The 26,728-nt window shown below is 30.6% G+C and overlaps 3 protein-coding genes across 4 annotated transcripts in view; 1 reads left to right on the forward strand and 2 right to left on the reverse strand.

Moving 5' to 3' along the window:
• Positions 1-13,407, reverse strand: part of LOC111618222 (septin-1-like) — a 35,925-nt gene extending 22,518 nt beyond the window's left edge. For both annotated transcript variants that reach the window (XM_023359705.1, XM_023359704.1), the window contains exons 1-3: positions 13,255-13,407; positions 4,893-4,998; positions 1,144-1,230 (exon numbers count right to left, since the gene is read on the reverse strand). In XM_023359705.1, coding sequence (XP_023215473.1) covers positions 1,144-1,230; positions 4,893-4,998; positions 13,255-13,275 — 214 coding nt within the window. In that variant the 5' untranslated portion in view covers positions 13,276-13,407. The remainder of the gene's footprint in view (positions 1-1,143; positions 1,231-4,892; positions 4,999-13,254) is intronic.
• A 1,436-nt stretch (positions 13,408-14,843) lies between these two features.
• On the forward strand, positions 14,844-16,233 carry LOC111618200. Its single transcript, XM_023359683.1, has 2 exons — positions 14,844-15,191; positions 15,451-16,233. Exons 1-2 carry the CDS (start codon positions 15,139-15,141, stop codon positions 15,782-15,784), a joined length of 387 nt encoding a protein of 128 aa, XP_023215451.1. The 5' UTR covers positions 14,844-15,138; the 3' UTR covers positions 15,785-16,233.
• A 353-nt stretch (positions 16,234-16,586) lies between these two features.
• LOC111618225 overlaps positions 16,587-26,728 on the reverse strand; it is a 22,901-nt gene continuing 12,759 nt past the window's right edge. The window contains exons 8-10 of the mRNA XM_023359707.1: positions 23,957-24,054; positions 19,231-19,439; positions 16,587-16,853 (exon numbers count right to left, since the gene is read on the reverse strand). Of these exons, the coding sequence (XP_023215475.1) occupies positions 19,251-19,439; positions 23,957-24,054 (287 nt within the window). The 3' untranslated portion in view covers positions 16,587-16,853; positions 19,231-19,250. The remainder of the gene's footprint in view (positions 16,854-19,230; positions 19,440-23,956; positions 24,055-26,728) is intronic.

Below are 26,728 nucleotides of genomic sequence, written 5' to 3' on the forward strand. Positions count from 1 at the left end.
TACCAGTTTCAATACAAGTAAACAAACTACAATCTATACTATCCAGTGTAAAATTTACAATGAAATAAATAAATCTAATTAGCCATTGGCTAATGTAAATTTTATGCCAAGTTTAATTTCTCCAGCTTTATCAGCTAGCTATATTAATAAAATAATGTTGTCTTTTATAATGCCGAATCAAACAAATGTTAAAACAGAAGTTTAAGGTATATTATGCAATAAATGAAAACTTTACACACATTAAAATTTATTGAATTTGGGGGCAGGTTTATGTTTCCATGTTTCCCATAGAAAGTCCTCCTAAGGGTGTGACTATGCAGACATGAATTTAGTAGCGAGCGAGAGGTTGCGAGCGATATAATTCTTGCAAAGGAAAACTATGCACAAGCGAGAAGCGAGAAATATTGCTGGCGAGAGCGAATTTCTGGTTGTCGCATATATCTGACAGGGTTTGATATTCATCGCGTCTCTCCTCTTCTTGCCAGATATTCTCGCTTGCTCGGAAAATTTGCTCGCTCGCGTCTGCATAGTCGCATCCTAAGAGGCAATCTCTCCTTGACAGACAAGGAGAGGCATCCCTTCTTAGAAGATCACTTACGTACTGTCTTGACTCATCTCATCAATCCAATTCAACCCTTTCAATAACAGAATAATTTTGGTTTGTCATTTGATGTTAAAAGCTAGAAGTACTTTTGGTATTTAATTGAAAACACTGAATAAAAATAAAATTAAAAGTGTGTCAATAATATAAATTTATTAAATTTTGCTGATAAATTAGTTACGATTGTCCCTCTTTGATTTATTAACTAAAATAGAAATATTATATCATACAATTAACTATAAAATTAATTTACTTTTTTTGATATACAACATCTAAAATGGTTTATCTTCAATTTAAATTTACTGTATTTAAATGTGGTACGCACAGAAATATTGAAGTTAGATTTTACAATTCACATTTTTGATATGATTAGTTATTTGTCGTCATTGAATTCAATTATTTACAGAATAAGTTATTAACTTCCAAATGTGACCAATTAAGTTAAACGGTAACTTATCTCTGCAATCTTAAATCATGCAACATTAATGAGTGCAATTTTAATATATTAAAAATAAAAGAAAAATATAAATATGTAACATTACCTGCAGCATCTGGAATATTTCTGTCTGGATAGAGATCAGTTAAAAATAAACTGTTAATTAATGTTGATTTTCCTAATCCAGATTCACCTGGAATTAAAAAACAAAGAAGGATCTAGTTTAAAATTTAAATCTATTCATTTAAACATAACAAATTTGTCTGGCATTGAATTACAGTTTAATTAGTGTCAGATAAATTAGCATTAAATTCTGTACAGTAGACCCCCCCTATAATACTGTAGCTAATTCCGTGTTATATGAATTCCATGTTGTACGAGTCACTTGGATTTTACAAATACGTGTACCGGGCTGCGAATGGCTCAAGTATTTGTAAAATCAAAGTGACTCGTACAACATGGAATTCATATAACACGGAATTATCTACAGTGTTATAGGGGGGTCTACTGTAATGTGTTTAATCTTTAAAGTTAAAATTATAAATTTATAAACTTTGAGATTACAATAGATTATTCGAATAATGTATAAATTATTACCAGAAAAGTTTACGCATTGCAGCTTTTACAGTATTAACAGTTTTTAAAAGAATTTGTGTTTACTCTTTCCGCCCTTTGCTAACAGATTCGAGATGTTATTAAAGCTAAATTTTTGTTGGATTTTAATTATCTCTAATATCATTGAACAACAATTCCATAAGGATTATCAATTTCCTTCAATAAATACTTCACAATGTAAACATTTTCAGAAATCTTCATCGGTGAGAAAAATAAATTTATAAATGCATTATTAACAAATCAAATATGCTTTGTTTCGTTGAACTAAATATTCTAAAATTAATATTCAATCATATAATATTATCAAATCAATAAAACTGTTTGATATTTGGCTCTTCAAATATCAGAAAAATGCCAAAAATTCCAGATAAAAGTCAGGTTAATTATGTTAAATAATGATTAATAGTTATTATGATAATATTCTAAATTTATATGCCTGAATCAATGTCTTTCTGGAGGGTAGATAACATAAATAATGAACTAAACTATTAGATAGGAATTATTGATTTGAATCCTTTTTCAAGCAATATTTTTCAGATAATAATTTCAGGAATAATTCTTTTACAGTTTATATAATAATTATTATTAATAAATTAATGTGACCAGATGTTAGCTTAGCTTTATTTGGCTCGTCGTCACTTTTTCTACTTTTATTTTCCTGGCTGTTAGATATACATAACAGGGGATGTGTGTGTGTGTGTGTGTGTTGGCATCTATTTTGTTTCATATATCTCAGGATGGGGTAAAGATTAAGAAACAAAATTTGGCATAATAGCTTATGTATAAGGAACATTAATGCAATTAAATTTTGGTGGTTAAATGTTGAGGAGGTGGGGAAATACAGGGATCATGTGTCATATTTTGAGAGGGGTCAGACTTAATGAGAATTACAGTAGAGCCTTGATTATCCGACCCCCGATTAACCGACCGCCCTAGTTGGCAAATTTCAAATGTCTGCTAGTGATGTGGTGCTACAATATTTGGCTATGTCTGGCTACTTTAATATTATTTTTACGTGTTTTAGCTGGCAACACTCATTTGACCATGAAAGGGAGCCAGTATTTAAACGAGGCTTAATTTTCTAATTTTTAACGATACAATAGCGATGATTATTATTTTAAAAAATTTTTGTTAGGCTTAACATCAATGAAAATTCAACGCGAAGTAGGTTAATAGCGATATACTAATATACTAATTACATGGGATATAATAATATACTACACTAATAATGGATTTTTTCATACTTTTCGGTTATCCGACTTTTCAATTATCCGACCAACCCCAGTCCCCAATTGGGTCGGATAATCGAGGCTCTACTGTATACTCATTATTAGCATTTACAATTTTTTTTTTTTAAATAAAACTCAATCTCTATCTTCAAAGTTAAACATTTTGCCATTTTATTATAATTAATAATATAAAAACTTTTTTAAAATAAAATCTCTTTTTATTTATAAAAAGAGGGTTGAGAGACAATTTTTAAAAAGAGGGACAAGAGATTTTTAGGGGTGCTGCTGTCATTTGCATTAGATCGGGCGTAGTCACTTTACTATACCGTTACCTCACTTGCATAGCTGTAGCTCTCTCTGTTCGCAAGAATTTTCCAGTTAAAGGGACTTTCCTATGCAACCTGTATATAGACTAGGGTAGCAATTTTAAGTCATTCTGATGGCATTATCTGGTGTGCAATCAAATCACAACTATAATCATTTACATGGTTGTTCATTTTCTCTAATCTCATCTGAGTTACATATTACACTTTGTTTATTCACGGAAAATAAATTATATCTAGAATGATTGATTGATACATTATAAGAAAAAACAATAAGCTAGTAATGAAACCTGCTTTAATATATTCAAATTTTTCAAATATTAGCTGTTAATATATACAAAAGAAAATACTGACAAAATAATTGTAAAATATCTTAATATTTTAAAGTGTTTTGTAAAATATTAAAATTTTATGCTTTCTTTATAATTTTATAGCATACCACTCCACATTACAAATTTTATAGTAGGTTATAAAAAATTAATAGTCTATTTAAATATTAACAGTCCTGTAATTAGGAATGAATGTGAAATTTGTCATTCAAATATTTAAATGATTTTATGAATAAAATCAAGCAAAAAAGCTCTAACAACCCATCTCTTTGGCAATACAGCTCTCCCTTAATAGTCCGACAGGTATGGGACCAAAGGGGTGTTGGATTACCAAAAGTGTCTGGATTACTGAAAATAATTACATATTTTGCATTGTTTTGCTAGCAGTAGCTTACAATATTCCCTACTCCAACTGTTTGAACAGAACTGCTCACAGAAAACACACAAAATGTGTGTCATCGTGTAAGAATTGGATGGGGAGATTCACGTCGCGACATGCTTCTGTGCAAGCAGACACATAACGGGGATGGGTACCTTGACGGGAGATGCATCGGACTACTAGCATGTCGGATTAAAAAACGTCGGACTATCAAGGGAGAGCCGTACTACAAAAGAAAGTAATAACATTGTATAATCGATTAATAATTATTAGTTAGTTAATATTCTTACTTCTGTCAAGTGAGATACAACATAACAATGATTGGGAAAGTAACATTTGGAGAAATGTGGCTAGACCATTTACATTCCTATCTGAGACATAACTGTATGCTGAGTTTTATAGTAATCAGACGATTCTATCTGGATGTGTTTTTTGGACAATAAGTGTGAAAACAGAAGACCATATTTATATAACTTGGCATTTTCAATCTAACCACCTAACCTAACCATTGTCCAAACTACTTGGTATCTTAACATTTAGTTAGGACATATTATAGCCTGATAAGAATCTTGCTGTATCATTTGATTATTAATGTATGTTAGGTTGGTTTTATATGTAAATTTTTTTTATTTTTAATATTGTTCTGATTTAACTATTTCAATTGTTTGAAATAAATCATGAAATTTTAACAATTCAAATTCATCAATTAATTATATATTTACCAGGGCTGTGGAGTCGCATAAAAATCTACCGACTCCAACTCCGACTTTTCCTTATCATCCGACTCCGACTAAAACACCAAAACTCCACGACTCCGACTCAACAGCCCTGCCAGGGCTGTGGAAGTTGCATAAAAATCTACCGACTTCAACTCCGACTTTTCCTTACCATCCGACTCCGACTCCGGCTAAAACATCAAAACTCCACGACTCCGACTCCACAGCCCTGATATTTACAAAAATTTCACATAAAAATCTTACCTACTACAATTAAAGTGAACTCAAAACCTCTTTTCACTGATTTCCGATGAACTTGATTGGGAAGATTTGCAAAACCCACATATCCGGGCGTTTCAGGATTAGATAACTAGATAAAAAATATATTATTATTAAATATTAAAATAGCATATTCATAATTATTTTAACAAATCTAGTTATGACATTTTTATATACTTGAACAATATTTTCCAAAATTTGTTTTTAATGACGACTTGCGTTATATGATTTTATCTCTTATCCAAAATTTTAATTTATCCAATTAAATATATTTGTTTCTTATAAACAAACATAACTTTTATTATATGATAAAATACATTATTTATAGTCATTATTTCTTTGAAAAATAATCTTAGGTTAACAATATATTCCTGTAGATTGTCTAAAAATTAGAATAATCAAGCTGTTGAATAAATACTGTATTTAATTCAAAGTATTTTTGAAAATAAAATTAGATCTATTTAATTATTTATTTATTTAAGCTTTTGTTTGATTGATTTTAATCTTTTGAAAATGGATCAGGACAGATCCAGAAATATTAAATCACTATCAACTTTTAGAAAATGGCTTTTTCTTATTGTTTTATAACTTCATTAATGATGTTGTTATACCTTTAATTGTTTTTGTGCTATAATTTTGTGCATATTTAAATTAAAACACTAATTACTTCAAATGCTGTTTTATAAAAATGAATCAAAATTAGCTTGTCTTCAAGCATGCATAAACTCATTGTTACAAGCACTGTACAATTGAATATATTTTCCAATAAATCAGTTTTGTTACTTGAATCTAATACAGAAAAAATAGTAGTTAGGTTCTTATAAAATCTTATGTAGTACAAAACTACGTTTGTATACAACTAAGAACCAGTACAAATTAAAGGAGAGGTTATGTTCCAAAAGCTAACAAAAATCGACCATTTTAATTTCTAACTATTGGAAAATTTTCTTTTATTAAAAACAATAATAGAAAAAATATCTTATAAATATCAGGAACAAATAGCCGAAAATGGGATATAAAGTTTCTACAGCGGTAGGAAATGCTTGACCGCCCTTCACTTTGGTAGTTAACCTTCCGTCCATTGACGTCATGTTATTGTTCTTGACTTCTTCCTCTGGGGTTATGTAAAGTCCCTTGTGTACGCAACACCTGTAGGAACAGTTCATGAGCTTACAGAGCGCATCTTTGCAGTATTTAACACCATCAGAGGGAAGCGTGGCATCTTACAGAGATTCAGACAAAACATGGTTTGTCATTGCACATTATGTAATGAACTTGGTGGTCGTCACATTGAACATTTACTATGAAGTAGTGCACATTTTATATCACATTTCCGGCTATAGGTTCCTTATATCAAAACATTCAAAATTTCATCCTCTACAATCCCCAAATTTTTAAAATGTCATTCTGATACACCCTATATACAGTATATGAGAGATAATGTACAGATATCGCTCCATACAACACGGTTTGAAAATTGGGGATATCTCCCATACAACACGACTTATGCTTCCACTCTAACATGGTTTTGGGAATCCTCCGCTTCAAAATTTCACAATTTTTAAGCATAAACTTTGTTATTCAATATTTTTTTATTGAAGTAAGCATGCATATTGTCTCAAATTTTCCCATGGATTTTAGAATATTGATATTTTCGAATTATTTTGTGCTTTTCATCAGGTTTATTTTAATGGAAAAAACTGATAGGACAAGGGAAAAAAAAACTGCACTAACTTTCCTATCAATCAAGTGACATTGTCATTACTTTCAGACTTTAGCCTTTAAAACTGTCAATGTGTTTTCTTTTTATAGATTAATCTTTGTATTTAATAAAGTTTATCTAAACATTTTTAGGTAATGCTATTAAATTGTTTTTTAACTGTAAGTAAGCAATCATTTGTAAAATGACAAATGAAATACAGCAGTATCTTGGTACTCAAACACAAATTCTGGAAAAAAGTCACTCAGTACTTGACTAAACAAACGTGACTCACTAGAACAAATTTTCAATAAATAACATATTTATTTTTATTTTTTCAGAACATAACTACTGTGTTATACAAGGGATACTTGTATGTTGATTAAATTTTCATCATCATCATCACTGCTTAGCACAATCAAATGAGAATGCCTTCTCTGTTGCAGAATATTTTCACTTTTGAACTTTCTTCTGAAGTTTTATATACTATATCCTTGCTTTTTTTAAAAAAATCAGTAATCTGGGTTTGTTTGACAGATCTTTTTAAATTTTAAGATATGGAAATAAGCATTTTTGAAATAACAGTGTTCCTATCAGCTTTAAGATTTGGATTCAAAACATAAAATTCTATTCACTCAGTTAAGGTTTTTGCATATTTAAAAATCCAGCAATGAGTTATGTAACTTTCCTGGTAAAAGAATTTAAAATTGTTTATGGTGCCATCTGTTCTGATATTTTATTTTAAAACTCGTTACATTATTAATTATTATAAAACAGCAAAAGGCTTAATTTGAGGGTACAGATGAATTTTGTAAAATATCACAAATGCTAATAATGAGTAAAATCTTCATTAAGTCCTCATTTGAGTCATAACTCAAATGAGGTCAGACCCAAAGTTATTTGAGTTATGACAAGTTCTCCTCTATCTTCCCACTCCTTTGACCTCTAACCACCGAAAATGAATAGCATGAATCTTCGTTATACACAAATCTCTCTGCAAAATTTCACATATTTCAACAAAAGGCACAAAGTAGGTGAACAAAATCATGCTCCCCCACACACTAATATCCATACATACAAAAATAACCCCAAAAAATTTTTTGATTTTCCAACATTTCAAGGTCCTGAGTCCAAAATGTAAAAGTTTTGGGAATTATTATTTGACTGATTGCCATACTTTCCATCTGTTATATATAACAGCTGAAAAAGTAAAAATTAATGCTTTCTTACAAGCTTTTTAGTGTAAAATTTGGAATTTTGAAATCTTTATCTGTGCTATCATCTACTGAATTGATTTGGTTTCCTCCAGTGATGTATTGGGCGAGAATATGCCAAAATGCCATTCTGATATGTTTTTCTATAGTTCTGGAACCTTTTATCTATTAGGTTGTTTGGAAAGTAAGTTCGTTTTTTTTTTACAACTAGACAGATCAGTCGCATTTTTCCCTCCATTTTCATTCTAAACCGTATTATCATTATATATTTTGACAGCTAGCATTTTAAGGCTTATTTGTAAAAAATTTTGTTTGATTCTGTGCAATTGTTTATTTTTTGTGTCCCATCAAATATGGAAGATCGAAAGCATCATTTTTGGCATATTTTGCTTTTTTATTACCAAAAAAATCAAAAATGCTGTTCAAGCAAGAAAAAAATTGTGGTACATGTATGGAGATGATGTGTTGAGAGAAAGACAGGGCCAAAACTGGTTTACAAAATTTCATTCTGGCAATTTCAATATTGAAGATGCACCACATTCTGGATGGCCAGTTGAAGCCAATGAAAACAAAATAAAGGTACCGATTGAAGCAAACTGCTAAACAACAACACGTGAAATCAATAAGAGATTAAATTTGTCAAACTGAACCGTTTATGATTACTTGAAACAAATTGGTTTCGTTTCAAAGCTCGATATATGGGCTCCACATGTTCTTAAAGAGAGATGCTCTCTTTGGTGGAATTTTAAGGAAATTTTTTTGGAGCTTTTACCAGACACTTTAACAATTGATTCGAAAGTGTACTGCCATCGAGTAAACAAATTGAGTAATATCATCAAACAGAAAAGGCAGCCAGAATTTATCAATAAAACAGGTGTAGTGTTTTACCATGATAATGTCAAATTTCACACAAGTTTGGTAACTGGTCAGAAACTGTTATAACTTAGATGGGATATGCTATCACACCAACCACATTCATCAGATCGAGCACACTCGGATTATTACTTGTTCTGGTCTATACAAATTTTTTTAACTGTAAGACATTTACTTGAAATGACAATGTCAAAAATCACTCGGATCAGTTTTTTGTAAGCAACAATCAAAATTTTTATGAATGTGAAATCATGCTACTACCAGAAATGATGACAACAGGTATTTGACCAAAATGGTTGATATATAATTCAATAAAATATTTATTTATTATGAAAATATTGTGTTTTTCCATAAAAAAAACAAACTTACTTTCCAAACAACCCAATATGTACATACAAAATATATAATTACAAATAGTATACTTAAATATTCAATGATACAAAATTGATGTAATGGAGAAAAGAATAAATTTGCTTTCATTTTCGGAAGCAAATCCAATATATAAATCAAAACTGATTAGATAATTAATGGCTTCTTAAGCTCAGACAAGTTAAAATCTCATTTATGTAGCCACTTCCAAAACTACACCAGGAAATATTCAACATCCATCTTTCTTTATTAACTACTTGACTCTTCTAACTAAAACATTACATTAAATATGTTTTTATCATATTAAAATTTTCAAAATGATGGAAATATTTCACAGATTCATGTTTTAATCTATTTGACTTTGAAGATTTTTCCCTGCAGTTTTTTTTTACTAGTGTAGAATCTAATGTTTTTAAATAAGCATCAAATCTGAATGATAGATGTTCTTTCTTTTTTTAAACTTATTTAAAGTATTCTTTTAGCTTTTAGCATTTTCTAGCTACATGGCAATAAAACTTGGAATTACATCAATCTTAAACTATTTATCATTCATTCCTCAACAAATAAGAGCTGTATTTATATTATACATTTTTAGAATAAATTTCATCCTGTTTATTTTTGAAATATTTTTAGAAAAGTACAGTATATAAATATTTATAAAGTTTATATAGATACGTAGATCCCATTTCTAATTTTTCCTAATGTAGTTCTATTTGTATATACTATTACCTATTGACCACTCTTTTTACTTAAATAAAAAAACAAGGTATTATTCTTTTTAATTCAATATAATGGGTTATCAAGAAGAGCTTTTATATGTCAAGCTCAATATATATTAATTAAGGACTTAATTTTGTCAAAGCTGTCTTGATAGTAAGACTTCATAAGCCATCATTGTTAGAGGTAAAGTATATAATATAATTCTATTTCATGTGGAACAATCTTTTTACATTTTATATTTACAATCAACCCCCCTATAATACCTGATAATTCCATTTTATATGAATTCCATGTTGTACGAGTCACTTAGATTTTACAAATACATGTGACGGGCTGTGAACGACTCAGGTATTTGTAAAATCTAAGTGACTCGTACAACATGGAATTCATATAAAACGGAATTATCAACAGTGTTTATCTTTGATGTTGAATTGTCTTATTTCAATTAACCAAACAGCTAGAAATTACAGGCTGTTTTTATGTTAATTTAATGGCTGTTTAGTCGACTGATAGAACTATGGTTTATTACATAACATCTAATATTGACATATACATGCTTGTCAACTTTATATTATAGATGAGGCTAACTTGATAGCTAGGAAAGGCTGAAAAATAAAAACACAGTTTGTAGAAAGATTATGGACAAAACTTGCTTCATTTTTAAGCATTTATTCAATTTTCATTCTCTTCATAACAATAATAGGTTTAATGTTATCTTTTCCAGTTAGTAGTGTATTTATAGCATAGTACACATTGTACTATATATAATCAGTTCTTATATAAAAAGTTAATTATCTCCAGAAAAAAATTATAGAAATTAATAATTCCTTATACTTATAATCTGTAACCTAGAGAATGTGATTTTGGCACGCAACTTAGATTTACAATAATTTTCAAGTTGGCTTTCTCATATCAAATAGCAGATGATCTTGTACATCTATCACATTTGGAGATGAAATTTTGTATGTAGCAACTTTTTAAAAAGAAAAAGATTACATTTTCATAATTTAATCAGAAATTTAAAGTTTTCAGCGAAATTCTTTTATGCATATCGCAATATTAATTCGAGGAAAACTGCCGTACAAGTAAACTTGGGATTTTTACTATTGGTTATAAATCCATGTTTGTGAAGACAATGTATTAAACATGTCATTAGATATAACCTTACTTTTAGTTATATCTAATCTAATATACTTCTGGAAGCGAAGACTCGCTCAGGGTCCGGGTGGCGTAACTGGCAAGCGCACCGCACGGCAAGCGAAGGTTGCGGGTTCAAGCCCCGTCCCGGGCCAGTTCTTTTATTCCAGAATATTCATCTGAGTTCTGAATTATTACTATGATATCTGTCATATCTGCTAACCTTACAGTACTACATTGTAATGCAGAGCTAAAGTGCTATCTACTTTTCGTTTGCTGAATGCACCCATTTGATACAACCAGTTCTACAATATCAACAATCACTACTTTGATTAAACACCGAATACATAAGGGCCACTACTATATCATTGTATATATGTTAGACTTGAAGAGAACTCAGCTGACATTAGGAGTGTACTGATGAGAATAGCATTGTTATCATATGCCATACATCCAAACATTTACATTCACTGGCAATCAGCCTCATTGATATGACCAGGCACATATTTAAAAATATTTTAAACCTTATATTTTCTCCCTTTTTCATACAAATTTTTTTTCTATTTTACAGTAGAAACATTCAATTTAACATTCCTAACATTTACAACTGATATAAATTCTTTGTTGTGACTACACGAAATGTCGTATTTTATGTTTGCCTTCTTGGTGTGATACTTATTATATAGCTGAAACTTTATTTCCAATAGAATCTCAATTTATGATGGAAAATCAGTTTTATAGTAGTTTTAACTATTAATAAAGATTATGTAAAAAGAGAAAGAGAGAACCAATAGTTTATTAAAAATATTTGACAACCATTGTAACAGTAACATTATACAATACAATGCCGTAACAAAACATTAGTTGTCTATTTCTGTCCACACAATTGATGATGATAAAATATAGAATGAATTCATAAAGTGATAAAGATTAAAATAGCTATAGGCCTACACGCCAAATATTAATAGAAAAAGATAACGTATACAATTGTCCATTGGCGTTACGTAAAAATAATTTATTTTGTAAGTACTTTCGACAGTATATAACTGTCCTCTTCAGACAGAATCATTCATAGAGAACAAAACATTTAAATTCAAGTATATTTCACTGTATGAAAAATATAATATATTTAGCACGTTGAGTGTCAAATGACCACGAGTTGTCACCCGTACATATTTCTGAAAATTCACTTTTACACAAAAATAGATGACAAACATTAAAACACTGACTAATACATTAGTCATGGTTTAAAATTTAAGAAAAAGCTTTATCTCAGGATCATATGTTTCATTGTATGACACACAGCACGTAAAATGTAGTCAACGCATCAATTAATCAAGACCGTTAAAATATATTTGATAAATTTGGACATCTTGATCCATTTTTATAAAATTTGATTACTTTTCATACCAATAATTTTAGTTACAGATGATTAAATTGTTTTGTTTCAACAGTACATATATGAAATTCATATTAATGTTTTATTTCTTTTATTATCAAATAAGTTATGAGTTTTTAAGTGAAGAAATTCTGATCCTAAATCCTTGCTATACTTACAATTGTCTACTTCACGAAACATTTCATTACGCGCACATTATATATAATCTGCGTACGACGTTAATCACTGTATTACACCAAATGCAAAACATAAAAATAGATAAAATAATTGATTTAATAGAGAAGTATCTGCAACATTATACAGTACAGTCGACACCCCTATAACACTGTTGATAATTCCGTTTTATATGAATTCCATGTTGTACGAGTCACTTAGATTTTACAAATACGTGTGCCGACCTGTGAACGGCTCACGTATTTGTAATATCTAAGTGACTCGTACAACATGGAATTCTTATAAAACGAAATTATCTACAGTGTTATAGGGGGGTTCGACTGTTTAACAGTATAAAATATAATAAAGCTGTAACTTTTATTCTTTATATACTGTGTATAAAACACTAAACTTGTATTATAATAGAAGGATTATAATAAAGGTTTTCTATATATTTGAATAATGTAAATCTTTTGACTTATATTTAAATTCCACAGTACAAAATAGACTAAATGAATCCACTAACACAGGAGTAATTTTTAATAAAACTTAATTCTAGTATAATTTATTTAAAAGAAATTGATTTTAAAAGTTACAACCACGTGTAATAAACGTTTTTTCAACGTAACAATTGAAACAACGAAAGTACTTCGAAATCACGCCCTTTATGTAATTGAAAGCTTTTTGTTTAAATTTTTAGCGTAAAAAAAATATTGATATAGACATATTTTATACACGTGGAATTATATTTAAAAAAAACAAAGTAACAATAACAATTCTTACTTGTTTAGTTTCGCTGCTCATTTTTATAGTTTCTTCAACAGTAAAAAGCTGACCAGTTCTTTATCATTTCAAAGTTTCTCCCCCCCTAAAGAACGGAAACGAAGGAACCTTTGGCAGGATGACGTCAAAGGAAATAACGATGAATTTCCGGCTTGAAAATACTATATTTTATGTACTTTTGTTAAACGTATTTAAAATTTTTGAATGAGACTCGAATAACCACGTGTTATATGTTTATCCAAAATGTAATTAATATATTCGAAAGTTCGTATTCTTATTTTTCAGAAAATTAAACTTGTTTTTTATATAGAGAGGGAGTCAAATTCTTAAAATTTACAGGCAAAAAAGCTAAATTATGCATGCGATTAAGCATATCCTTTCTAGTTTTACTGTACAAAACTGTGCTGACTATTGTTATTTTGATAATGTTACATGCTATGCCCGGAAAAATATGAACGAGAACTATAACAAAAGGTACTCGAACCCGTTCCCACATGCATTCTTTTACTCCTTCTTACGAGTTATAAGAATGGTATTAAGAATGGAGAGCATTTATGCATTCGAGGAAGGGTTCGAATTCCTTTATTATGTATACAGTCGACCCTCCTATAACACTGTTTATTATTCCGTTTTATATGAATTCCATGTTGTACGAGTCACTTAGATTTTACAAGTACGTGAGCCGTTCACAGCCCGGCATACCTTTATTAATCAGAAGGGTTTGGGTTTTATTGAATTTATCCTGTTGCTCCGAAGAACTGGGATCCGAACGGGTCGAAAAAGCCTCAGGAATTTTTCAGGTGGTGGTCAGTCCGGATATGTGGGGACCCGTGCTTCACCATTCTTCCGCCCCGTTGTGGGCCTGCCCGAATCCATAATGGGCTTACTAAAACATGCCCGGCCCACCAGTGGCCAAGCGATTCCGTTCCCCGAAAAATGGGATTTCGGTGGTGGATTTGAATCTGGCCAGGACGGGATGGCCAGGTGGAGTTTTCCGGGTTTGCTCCACGTCTGTAACGCCTAAATAGGGGTCAGTTACCCTTAATTAAAAGAACTCCCGGAAGGCATTTCCCTTAGGCAGATCGCTCAAGTGTTGCGTTGCCGTTATTTAATAAACAACAACAATAAAACATGTCCTCTTAGTATCTACGGGCGGGGAGTTCTAAAAAAGTCCACACAACAAGTAACTTTTAATAGATATTAAATTTCAAATAAACTTTTTCCATTCAATGCCTTATCCCGTGAATACCGGGATCGTATTAGACCCTGTACACACTAGGCGTTTTTCAACGCGCGTTTTGCGAGCGCTTTTAAACGCGCGTTTTGCGAGCGCTTTTAAACGCGCGTTTTGCGAGCGCTTATAAGAACCAAGAGTTCTATGTAGCCGTACACACTCAAAAGCCAAGCGCGCGTTAAACGCGCGTTTTGCGAGCGCTTATAGATTTTTGTTAAAACGCGCGTTTTGCGAGCGCTTTACGGGCGCTTTGAGATATATGTNTTAAAGACATGAATTACGTGATATGAAATATAACGTCATTGCTGTATCAATTGACAGCTCCAAAATCCATTATATATGCACCCCAGATGTAAATTTCAGCAAATTTTCCCTATACAAAAATTTTGGAACTAAACTTTTCATTTACAAAATTAAAATTTCATGGTCAAAAGTATGCGTGTCAAATTTGATTCTTTTTAACTCTTCTCCCCGTGAGACAAACTCGTGCAATGATCCGTGAAAATCACTCTTTTTAGACATAGACAGAGACGGAAATGAAGAAATTGGCCGCAAAATACAAATTTTTAACATTAAATGGAGTCACTATGCAACAATAAAATTTTCTGGTTGTTGAGAGAGAATCTATTGTTGACTCGTGCGATTGTTTAATGCGAGTGCTTTTTCTAGTTTTGCTTCGTTTGCAGAGATTGTTTAAAGTGATGTAAGTTTACACTATGATCTTTGTAGATTTAAATACTCTTTAACTTTGATTAGCAAAATATCACAGTTGGCGGCCATCGGTTTCCTTCGGAGGATTCGCATCTTTCCATTGTTAAAGCAAAATAAAAATTAATAAATCTGTTATTCCCCGCTATAGTTTATAAATTACATACGTATATATATCATTTTTGCATTAGAAATTTACAATTCAGATTAGAATAGAAATATTTCTCAATTAATCCTCTCATTTTCCTTTGCAGAATGGAGAATTTCAGAGAGTTGAAGAAGTTGCGCATCTCGGACAATGCAGAGTCCGAGGATGACGCCTGGTCTTGGCCAGGTGTCATAAGGGTGCTTCCGAAGGATGCGGAGGAGAAGTGTCATAAACCGGACGTCAAACGGGTGGTGGTCGTAACTCCGGACGACACCGCCTCGTCTCTCGTCCAATATCTAGAGGGGCGATATCCGGAGGTTCCGGAATGGACGGTGGAGACATCGTCGGGTGAGACCGGAGTGGAGAGAAAGGAGTCCGAAGAGTCCGTCGAGCGCAAAAGGCCTTGGTGGAAAAGGTTGTTTTGCTGCTGGAAGACATAAACCTCTTCTCTGGCCAGGCCTTCTTGCGCAGATTTCGACTTTTCACCGAATGTAACATCGCCATTCGGAAGTGACCTTTCACCCGAATATGACATTTACCAGGAATTGATCTTCCACCCGGCTACGACTTAATCGACTGGACTTGACTTTTTATCCCAATTTACGGACGGATACTTCGACACCATTCGAGATTCTGTTAAAGAGCATATAGAACAACGACAGTGACATCAAACAGTGTTCTCGTGTTTAATTAAAGACTGTTTAAACGGCTATAACTGGCCAAAACAACTTATATTCTACAGACATTTACACTGTATTTCATCCGGTGTTCTACTGCTAAAAACTTTCACCGCGAAATAACGAATATTCGCCACTAAAAGGCATACCAGACGAATTTAAATAAACCAAAAAATACACGTACTCGGTTTGTGTACTCCACAATCATAATTACTTCAACAATTAAATTTGTACATAAATTTTTATATTAAATAAAAGTAATTAAATTTTATATGAAATGTTTACAGATTCGATATTTATTAAAGTTGCGCATTTTTTGATGAATTTATAATTAATAATAATGCTTATAATGACGAAAACAGGAAAAATGTACCCGATTCATAACGAAACAAAAATATTTAAATTTAATGAGCCAAATATAATTTGAAACAGTTGGAATTTTGTATTAAAACAATGGTATAAAAACTGAAATCACATTATATTTTATTTCATAAAAATAAAAGACAAGTTTTACAAGTTTAATGTATATAAATTTTCACTAAATATTCAGTCCCAAGGACCCTTATATATTTTAATACCTTTCCAAGTGGGGCTATACCGCATTAATTCCGAATCTGAAGGAGAAGGTGCGGTTGGTAATATGGGTGGAGGAATTTCCGCCGGAGGTGGCGGAAGAACCGACGTCACTAACCGATCGTAAAGATGCCCTCGGACGTAAAGTTCGGGTTTGATCAAGCAACATAGAACCAATCCAACAAATACCATTACGGAACCTACAGTAAGGAAGACGATGGATACAACCATGTGCACTTCTAATGCCATGTTGATCTTTCTGGAAATAAATAAATAACCTAAATATACTACATTTAAAACAGAATAGAAAAATATCATATAAAATTCAAGTGTTTTTCTATACGCAATAGTTGGATAAGGCAATGATCTACTAATGGGTATTGCATGCCAGGACTTTCTATAAGAAACTAGCCTCTATTTTGGTATTAGACAAGTGAAGAAAACACTGAAAACTCTACGTAGATTGCCCTTTGATGAGGTATAAACACGCTACCGGATCAAAAAGTTCGAGGAGGAATTTTTAACATCTCTTACATGCTGGCATCTGCCTCAAAATATAGATCGATTGCATCGTGGTCCTCCTCAGATTTTATTTTATCCCGAAGTGTAATTGAAAATTAATTGTAAAATGACTTTTATACTATGTTTCAGTTTGTTAAGCAACACTTGGGCGATCTGCCTATGTGGGATGCCTTCCGGGAGGTCTTTTTTTAACAATTTAAGTTTTAAAATAACACTTAATAGAAAGATTAGAGGCAGCAGGCTCCAATTAAGTATAAAGTCAAACCTCAAAACAATGGCCACTGAGGGGAGCATTAAAAATGCCAGTGGTTTGAAGGTTATTTTTTATGTATTTTTATTTAAATCAGTTCATCTCGATAGTCCGTTCGACTATATAATATATATATATATATATTTAAAAAAAATGTATTTTATTCAGTAAATTTTAAAAATTTCATTGAAGAAACAGAATATTTTATGACCACAACATTGATTTTGGTTATTTAATATTGGATGATGCAAATAAACAATTAGGAATGACCAAGACATTTTAAAAATTCAGTTAAAGTATTAAAAACAAATAAAATTTACCTTTAGAAACTTGTAATATTGGAGTAAAGGAAGAGAAATGAAATTTGCCATCTTTTTTTTTTTATAAAGGGGATGTTCACTTGGTTGATCATCTCTTCTGTTGTCATAGATACAGATAAAACAAACCGGGCTAATTACTTTTAACCTATTTTTTTTATAGTTTAATGAATGCTAAAAATCAAATATCGATACAATTTTTTACCTTTACATTTCATACTTTTGGGTATTTAAAATATAATATTTGCAAAAATAAAAATAATGTAGAAAAGTTATAATAAATTTTGTATGTATTTTGGCTAATAAAATATAAATTAATCGACCAATAAATATTTTCTGTTGTAAAATTCGATTTTATTGTTCTATTTTTTATGAATTTAAATTAATTCTGTGAAGATCAACTCAATATTTCCTTCATTATTCCTTATACAATAATGATTTCTGTAAGTTTTAATATCTAAATTTCACCTAAAATAATCTGTTGAATGTTATATTTTTTTTATTTAGGTTCTTTACAGCATTCGACTTTTCACAGAATACAACATCGCCACTCGGAAGTGACCTTTCACCCGAATATGACACTCAACAGGAATTGACCTTTCATCCGGCTACGACTTAATCGACTGGACTTGACTTTTCATCCCAATTTACGGACGGATACTTCGACACCATTCGAGATTCNAATACTAATTGAAAATGAGCTAAAATCAAACATCAATGATGAATATGCTGTTTTAAAAGCACCTGTAGCCCAAAAAAATCATGATTCTCAAACATTTGACACTGAAGATCACCCAGAATTCATCAAAGAATCCGAGTTTGACGTGAAAAAAAAGCAGAGATCTGTCCTTAATCCGCTAAGAAATGTCAGATCAAAGTTGAAAAAGAATGAAGCAAATATTATTAGAGAGCTGAAACATTCAGAAAAATTCAATATAAATAATAATTACAACACGGGAGAGAGTCAAAATGATCGATCAAAGGATGGTTCCGGCTTTTCTCCAAAGAGAATTGATCAAAACTGGAAATCTCACAAGGAAAAATTACCAGAAATTCAATATCCTTTATCTAACTTATTCAGAAGTAAAGTTGCTAATAATAAGAATAAATATAATATAGAAAAAAATGGAGAAAATGTAAAAAGTTTGTTTACAGCAGAAAAAGGCTTTGACGACGCTACTGACGATGAGAAAACAAACGAGATCAGGAAGGAAGTGGAAAAAATCTTCCAGATCTCGTTAAATTAATTTATACAATTAAATATTCTATTTTATTCTTAAGAAAATTATCATAAACATTTTGAACTTTCAATTTTTTAATGAAAAAAAATCTATAATTCTATATAATTATTTAAATTCTTTTATCAAAAAGATAATTCTGTAAGTTTGAATAAAAATTTTGAATTTAATAGCGTAAGAAAAATTAATTAATTAACGAATATGATACAGATTGTAATTTATTCGTATGAAAAAAATATTGTCAAGAAGTAATAATAATAATAAACACATTTTTCTTTAAAAAAAACATAAATATTTATTAAAAACTACCTTAACAAATTAAAGAACTTTCATTTTTTCTTAAACTTCAAGCTGCGTGAATTTGCTTTAAAGTGGGGAGGTAAACTGGCCTTAAAGAACAGATTTTTACCATCCAATATTTCGGGAATGACTAGGTTTTTTAAGTGTAAATGCATTGGCACATAACGCGCTTTGCTCTGCTGAATGCCCAGTCTTCTCAACATGCTGTCGGGAAGTCTCTAGAAAAAAAAAAAAATATTTAACTTCAATTCAACAATATAAAAATATTTTATATTATTTTAAAAGTTCTCATTATATTTAAAATAATATTAATTGTTTAAGTGTAACTATGTAATTAATAACTCAATATTGTATTTATTATTATATGTGTACTGTTTTGCTGCTCGACCTTCGCCGAGTACCGTAGAAGAATCTTAGAAACCGTAGAAAGAGTGCACGTTACACTTGCGTACGTGCTTACAATTAGATAAAAAAGTAAAGGATTAGCAGACCAATAAAGTAATAAATTGGTACAGTGCAAAAGAAAGAAAGGATGAGCAAGAGAGAGAATGAATGAATGAATGTTTAAAATAGAATAATTCTTTGTAAAATTACATGTTACTCTATTCTGATTTTTTCCAATTTTGAGATTTACATTTTACATAACTGCAAATTTACATAAGTTGCATGTTACGTAACTCGGGGTATTAGCGTATTCTAAAATCTAAATTCAATTCTTGTAAGAGACAGAATGTAGTGTACTAATTTAATTTAAGTAACTTCAAAACTCACATTTTTATTTTTTTATAATTTAATTACATCCTTCTTTGATGTCTTAACCTTATTATGGTGAAGGGGGTTGAGTGAAACCAATGACCCAGAGTTATAATGATGGTAGTACACTACCAGCAGAGCATCCCAAGTTGGATAGGTAAGAGAGTAGGTGCTAGACTTAAAACTTGGTCCTCGAGGTTGGACTTTATAGAGAGAGAGATTTTATTTAAAAAATAACTTTTATATTATTAATATTTTATAAAATGGCAAAAAGCTTCATTTTGATGGCATGGATAAGTTTTATAAAAATTTGTAAATGCTAACGACGAGCAAAATCTTCATTAAATCCTATTAATAACTCCCAAATGATCGTAAATTATATTATTCAGATAGAGGAATAACTAATAATAATGTCCTATAAATCAAGTGATAAATGAACCAGCAAAAAACTTTATTATTTTAATCCTTCACATGTCCATTTCAAGTAGTGTTTTATTGGAGTACACGACAGTTGAATGACAGTCAAAACTGGGTGATAATCAAGTAGGCGACAGTTAACTAGGTAACAGAAACTTAAATAAGCAAGTAAAACAGCAAGGCCATATTTGGGACAAGACTATGTCTTGGATATACACTACTAAGTGGGATCATTTCAATGCTGATGGCAGGTCTTGTTCTCATTCTCCAATCTTTTTTGGTATCACTGGTTCTGAGCGTGATCGTTCAAACTTTGCCGGCCATGACCACAAGATTGTCTACGATGCATTTTCGGTGAAATTAACCTATCCAATGTCGAAATTTCTCTCCATTGTGTGTCACCCCGGGTTGAATTTTTATCGATGCCTAATAAGAATTTCCTGTTTTGAAAAATGTAATCGTAGCTATTGTATTGTCTGAAATTATTTTTTTATTTTTCACAAACAAAATAAATATATTAATAAATGTAAAAACAAAAAAAATTATATTTCAGAAGTTAGTTTTAATATGAAAATAATATAAAATTATAATGACTAGTGCCATCTATTTTCAAAACGCACAACGTTTACATTTCCAACTTCCCAAGAAGCATCACATGCATAAATCTCGCACTAGTGCCTGTTTGTAGAGTGTCACCATTTTGTATTTTATTTTGACTTGGTTCTCGGTTCCCTGAGTACCTACAAGCCTGGTTTTTTTTGTGTGCGCATGATTTGGGCATCTAATACTCTGCCAAATTGCAACTCCCAACATGTACTCCTTCATACCTCTAAGCTGGTAAGCTACAATTTTATAAACAAGACATAGTCTTGTCAATAAAACTATGATTAAGACATATGAGTGTGAGAACCTGGGCTAAATAAAAAAATTTCTGTTAATTTACGGTTTTGGTTTGTTCGAGTTATGGCAATGTAACACTTGGGCGATCTGCTTAGGGGGATGCCTTCTGGGAGGTCTTTTTAAGGGAAACTAGCCCCTATTTAGGCATTACAGTCATGGAGAAAACCTGGAAAACTCCATGTGGCCAACTCGTCGGAGCAAGACCTGAACCCACGACCGAACTCCCAGTGTTCAGGGTACGAAGACCGCTTGGCCACTGGTGGGCTCTTCTGTTTAATTTACAAAAAACATTTTTTTTTTTTTTTTGCTAAAATTATTTCTCTCACAAGAGCAGGAAGTGATGCCCTTTTCCCACAGACTTTCTTCCTTGCCCAGAAATGACACATTTCCTGACTGACTGTATTGGGAACATAACAAAAAATTGTTATTGGTCTAAGTCAGGGGTGTCAAACTGGCGGCCCCGATGTGATTTTTCGTGACCTGCAGCCACAATAAAATACATTGAGAGAAAATCACAGATCAAGATTAACTGATAAACATCTATTTGCCATAATGAAGATTGTTTTTTCTCAGTCCTCGAATCCAGATATTGGAAAACTAGGAGGAAGAAGATAATGATGGCAAGTTTCCGTGAAAATAATTAATTTTAGTTTTATAAATATATACATTAAATAAAATAAATGTTTAAATAAAAGCAATACTATAGCAATTATATATTGTTGAGTTGAATTCACTAAACTACATAATGTGTTTTAATTGCCTTATCTATATTCCTGCATTCTCACATTAAATTATAATTTTAAGAAAATTTGTAAATGTGATGTGGCTTGCATGAATATTACCAATCACATTAATGGCCTGTTGTTTAAATGAGTTTGACATACGTGGTCTAATTCATCAACATTTCCCAAAAAGGGAATTGAGAGAAAAGGGGAGAACCCCCAAATAAAATAAAAAAAACAATTGAAGACAACAGTTCATTTGTCCGTCACCAAGAGTTGGTCGACATAAAGTGTTTGCTCCTGTCTTGGATTACCCCCACCGCCCTATCAAACATTATCGCTGCCGATTACCACCTAGGTCAACCTGCCCTCAGAGGGTCTTATATCAAGCTATCTAAAATCCAGATGAACCTAGAGGCCGTCTATATAATCAAGGAACAAGGAACCAGCCTATGAAGTGTTACCAGCTTATCAAATATATAATGACTGCAGGTATTTATCCTCGCATACCTAAGTGTAAACTCTCTCTCCCTTTGTTAGGAATAAAATACAGTTTAATTGAGATGCTATTTGATTACTATATAGTCAATCCTATGTATAATTTGATGTGTAAATAAACAGGTATTATTTTTGGACGTGTTGTCTCAAGGTCTCCTCCATCCCAAATCTGACTGCCTACACACACGACCGCTCATGTGGCCATTGAGGTTTCTGTGTTTGTCCATAGACACAGTGGTGTCAATCCTGACAACACAGTCATCACAAACACAGTGTTGATCCTTTGGTCAAGTGATACGAAAGTATAGGGAGCACTTCGTGCATTGTCATGAGGTATGAGTTATAAGTTATGAACTATGAGTTTTAAGTTATTTCTGACTTAAGAAAAGGAAATGTTTTGGAACAATGTACTGTAGCATCATTAATTATTGTATGTCAGAAGTGGTTAACAAAGCACATGAAAGAAAAGCAGTTCTTCAAAAACAAATTCTTTTAAAGAACTTTTATACTTTTTTGTTTTAATGTACATTGTATTTAATGTATAATGTAATGTATTTTTACATTTATGTTATTGTCTTTGTTTTATATATATATTTGTTAATTTTGGAGGAAAGTTATCAACTGTCCTTTGAGACTTTTCTATTTATTCGTAAAAATAAATAAAACATTTTGTGTATTTTATCTATTTATATACTTCTTTACATGCTGCTATTCATTTTATTATAAATAGTTAAAGTAATTATTTCATCCAATTATTTTTTCTCTTATTTTAATATAAGCTCGCTTTAGATAACTGTCTATTAGTTATACAATTTTGAAAGATTACAACAAACTTTATAAATCCCCATATGTTTGATATTGAATTAGTAAGTAGAATAACTAAGAAACCAATAAAGTATTAACAGTTTAATATAATGGTTCCAAGCCGTATTCTGCAGAAGCTAGGGTTCTGCAATAAAACTAGTTTTTGATCTTTAATTCATAGCTTAAATTATATATAAACAATTTACTTAAATAGTTAAAAAATTATTAATATTCCATAGGAACAGATGATTTTCCATTATTAATTTTTTTTTTGTATGTTCAATAAATTATTTTCGATCTGTTATTTTATTTTATTTATAATGAGTAAAAATTGTCAGGGTTTCAAAACTTTATCAAGACGAAAAGGGTTTTGCAATTAAAATAAGCTGAGAACTGCTAGTTTAATACATTTTAAAATATAACTACAGTCAACCCCCTATAACACTGTTGATAATTCCGTTTTATATGAATTCCATGTTGTACGAGTCACTTAGATTTTACATGTGCCAGGATGTGAACGGCTCACGTATTTGTAAAATCTAAGTGACTCGTACAACATGGAATTCATATAAAACGGAATTATCAACAGTGTTAGAGGGGGGTGGACTGTAATATAATTTATTTAATATGATATGACTTACTTGTGGTGCTAATTTATCTAAATGAGAATATTTATGATCTCCTAATATCGGGCATCGAAGTCCAAAACCCAAATGAACTCTAATTTGATGTTTCACAGCTATTATAAATAAAAATTGTCAATTAAAAAAATATTTTAAATAGGAATTTATTATTATTATATATAAATAATTTATACAAATATCAGTTGATTATTAATCTTATTTATATAGTCAGTAATTGGGTAATTTTTTAAATTAATCAGTTTAAATATGTGAAGTATATCTCATACAGTAGATTTCTGTTTTATGATAATTCATAACAATCCTTCAGCCTTTACAAATTACATATATTTTCCATTATGACTACCAAATACTCTTATTTGCTTCTGGTCATCTTAGTGTGGTATTACAGTTTATAATGTATTTTCATGAACACAGTTTCAATTTATTATATCAAAACTATGAAAAGCACACATTGATTTGCTTTATTGCAGTACACTTATGGGTGTTTTTCAAGAATCAGTATAATGAGATAAATTATAGAAAAAACATTATAAACTTTTCACATTAAAAAGACTTTTGTCTATTAAATGTTATCCTTCCTCGATTAAAAGACATTTGAACAAAAACATTCTACAAAAATAATAATAATAAATGAATGTAATAAGCAATAGACATTATATTTATATATAAAGATTTTCATAAACATCTGTATCATATTTTAACATAAAAAATATATTTCTTTAGACTATACATACAATATGAGTCAATTTCTTTTGATCCCTTCACACGCTGTTGAGGTAATAACAATTCCACAGAGGAATTGTTATTGAGGTAATAACAATTCCACAGAGGAATTGTTATTACCTCAATAATAACAATTCCATGGCGGAATAACGTCCCAGCAATTTTTTAAAATGTACTTATTAATTTCCTGTAGCGGCGGCACAAAGCTAAAGTTCTGTAGGCAGACGAGTAGTTGACTCTGCCGTGGAATCGTTATTACCTCAGCAGTGTGTGAAAAGACCGAAAGAAATTGACTCATATTGTATGTATAGTCTCAAGAAATATATTTTATCTGTATCATATATTCATAAATAAATGTATTAAAAAAAATTTTTCTGTCTTTAATGTCTGTTCAAAATTGTTTCATTAAAATTAATATAAATACAATATTCCCTCATTATATCGCACCTGCCAGGAGATTTATTTGAATCTGCAATATAACGAGGAGCTACTGTATTTATTTAACTAACCTATTTAATAAGTTAAGACAAATAAACATTTATATTCGTTGTTAAGATAAATAACATTTAATGTATGTGTTATTTGTAATTATAACAATGAGAATTATTCATTTTAAATCAGCCAAATAAAACCTATCATCATTGTGATGAATAAACAACACAAAAAGTACTTATAACAATTAAAAATTTAAAAGACAATCTATAAATTCATTGAAAAATAGGAACACACTAAAAAATTTAACGGTGTCATCAACCCCCTTTTTTTTTTCTTTTGTAATAATTTTAAAAATGTTAAAATTTTCTATTGGCTATTAATATGGCTCAATGGTTACTGGAACTTGTAAATCTAGAATTATTTTCAACACGAGGATGTGTTTTATAGACAAAAACAAGGGATTCCGAAGGGATCCTGTTTGAGTTCAATTTTGGTAGAATTATGTATGGTTAAAATTGACAATAAAATTGCCAAGATAGACGAGATTAAAGCTATATATATATAGATACGTTGATGATTTCCGAATTGTTTTTGATTCTAATATAACAATGGTTACTCTAAAAAATTCTTAATAATTGGCTGTATCAAATGGAATATAAAAATAATTAGACTGATAAAAAACTAAATAGAAATATTCAAAATAATTATGTAAAATTAAAGAATGAAAAGGCATTTTTGAAAAAATAAAACAAATTTGAAAAAATTATAATTTTCTAGTGATTCTGGAACAGTTTAATAGCTTAAAGATAATCATAAATAATAATAATAATAATCAGAAAAGAAAACAAAATATCCTAAATACTAAGAATGTGTTTTATAATTTCCAGTGTAGTTGTGCTAATAGTAAAACATGTTGGTGAAACCAGTAGAGAACCGGGTATAAGAATAAAAGAACATATAAATGCCATCAAAAATAATAACCAATATTCCACAGTAGCTCGCCATTGTAATACTCGGGGCTGAAATATTAAAAAGAATACTATCAAAATTGTTAAGAAAGAGAAAAATAATTTTAAGAGGAAAATATTAGAACATTTTGAGATAATTAGATTAAAACCAGAATTAAAAATTAATAGTAATGTTGGTGTAAATTACATGATTTGCGGATACATTTTATGGCCAATAGATGATAATGTAAAACTTATAAATATTGGTGAGAAAACGGGAGTGTGGCTGTCGTTTACGTAATGGTTAATGAACTGGATATTGATGAAAAACATTTGGGTGAATTGTCGTGAATTTACAGTAGAGCCTCGATTATCCGACCTAATTGGGGACTGGGGTTGGTCGGATAATTGAAAGGGCGGATAACCGAAAAGTATGAAAAAATCCATTATTAGTGTAGTATATTATTATATCCCATGTAATTAGTATATTAATATATCGCTATTAACCTACTTTGCATTGAATTTTCATCGATGTTAAGTCTAACAAAAATTTTTTTAAATAATAATCGTCGCTATTGTATCGTTAAAAATTAGAATATTAAGCCTCGTTTAAATACTGGCTCCCTTTCATGGTCGAATGAGTGTTGCCAGCTAAAACACGTAA

Source organism: Centruroides sculpturatus, unplaced genomic scaffold, assembly GCF_000671375.1.
Source record: "Centruroides sculpturatus isolate CEXI.00-Female unplaced genomic scaffold, Cexi_2.0 scaffold124, whole genome shotgun sequence".
NCBI lineage: Eukaryota > Metazoa > Arthropoda > Arachnida > Scorpiones > Buthidae > Centruroides > Centruroides sculpturatus.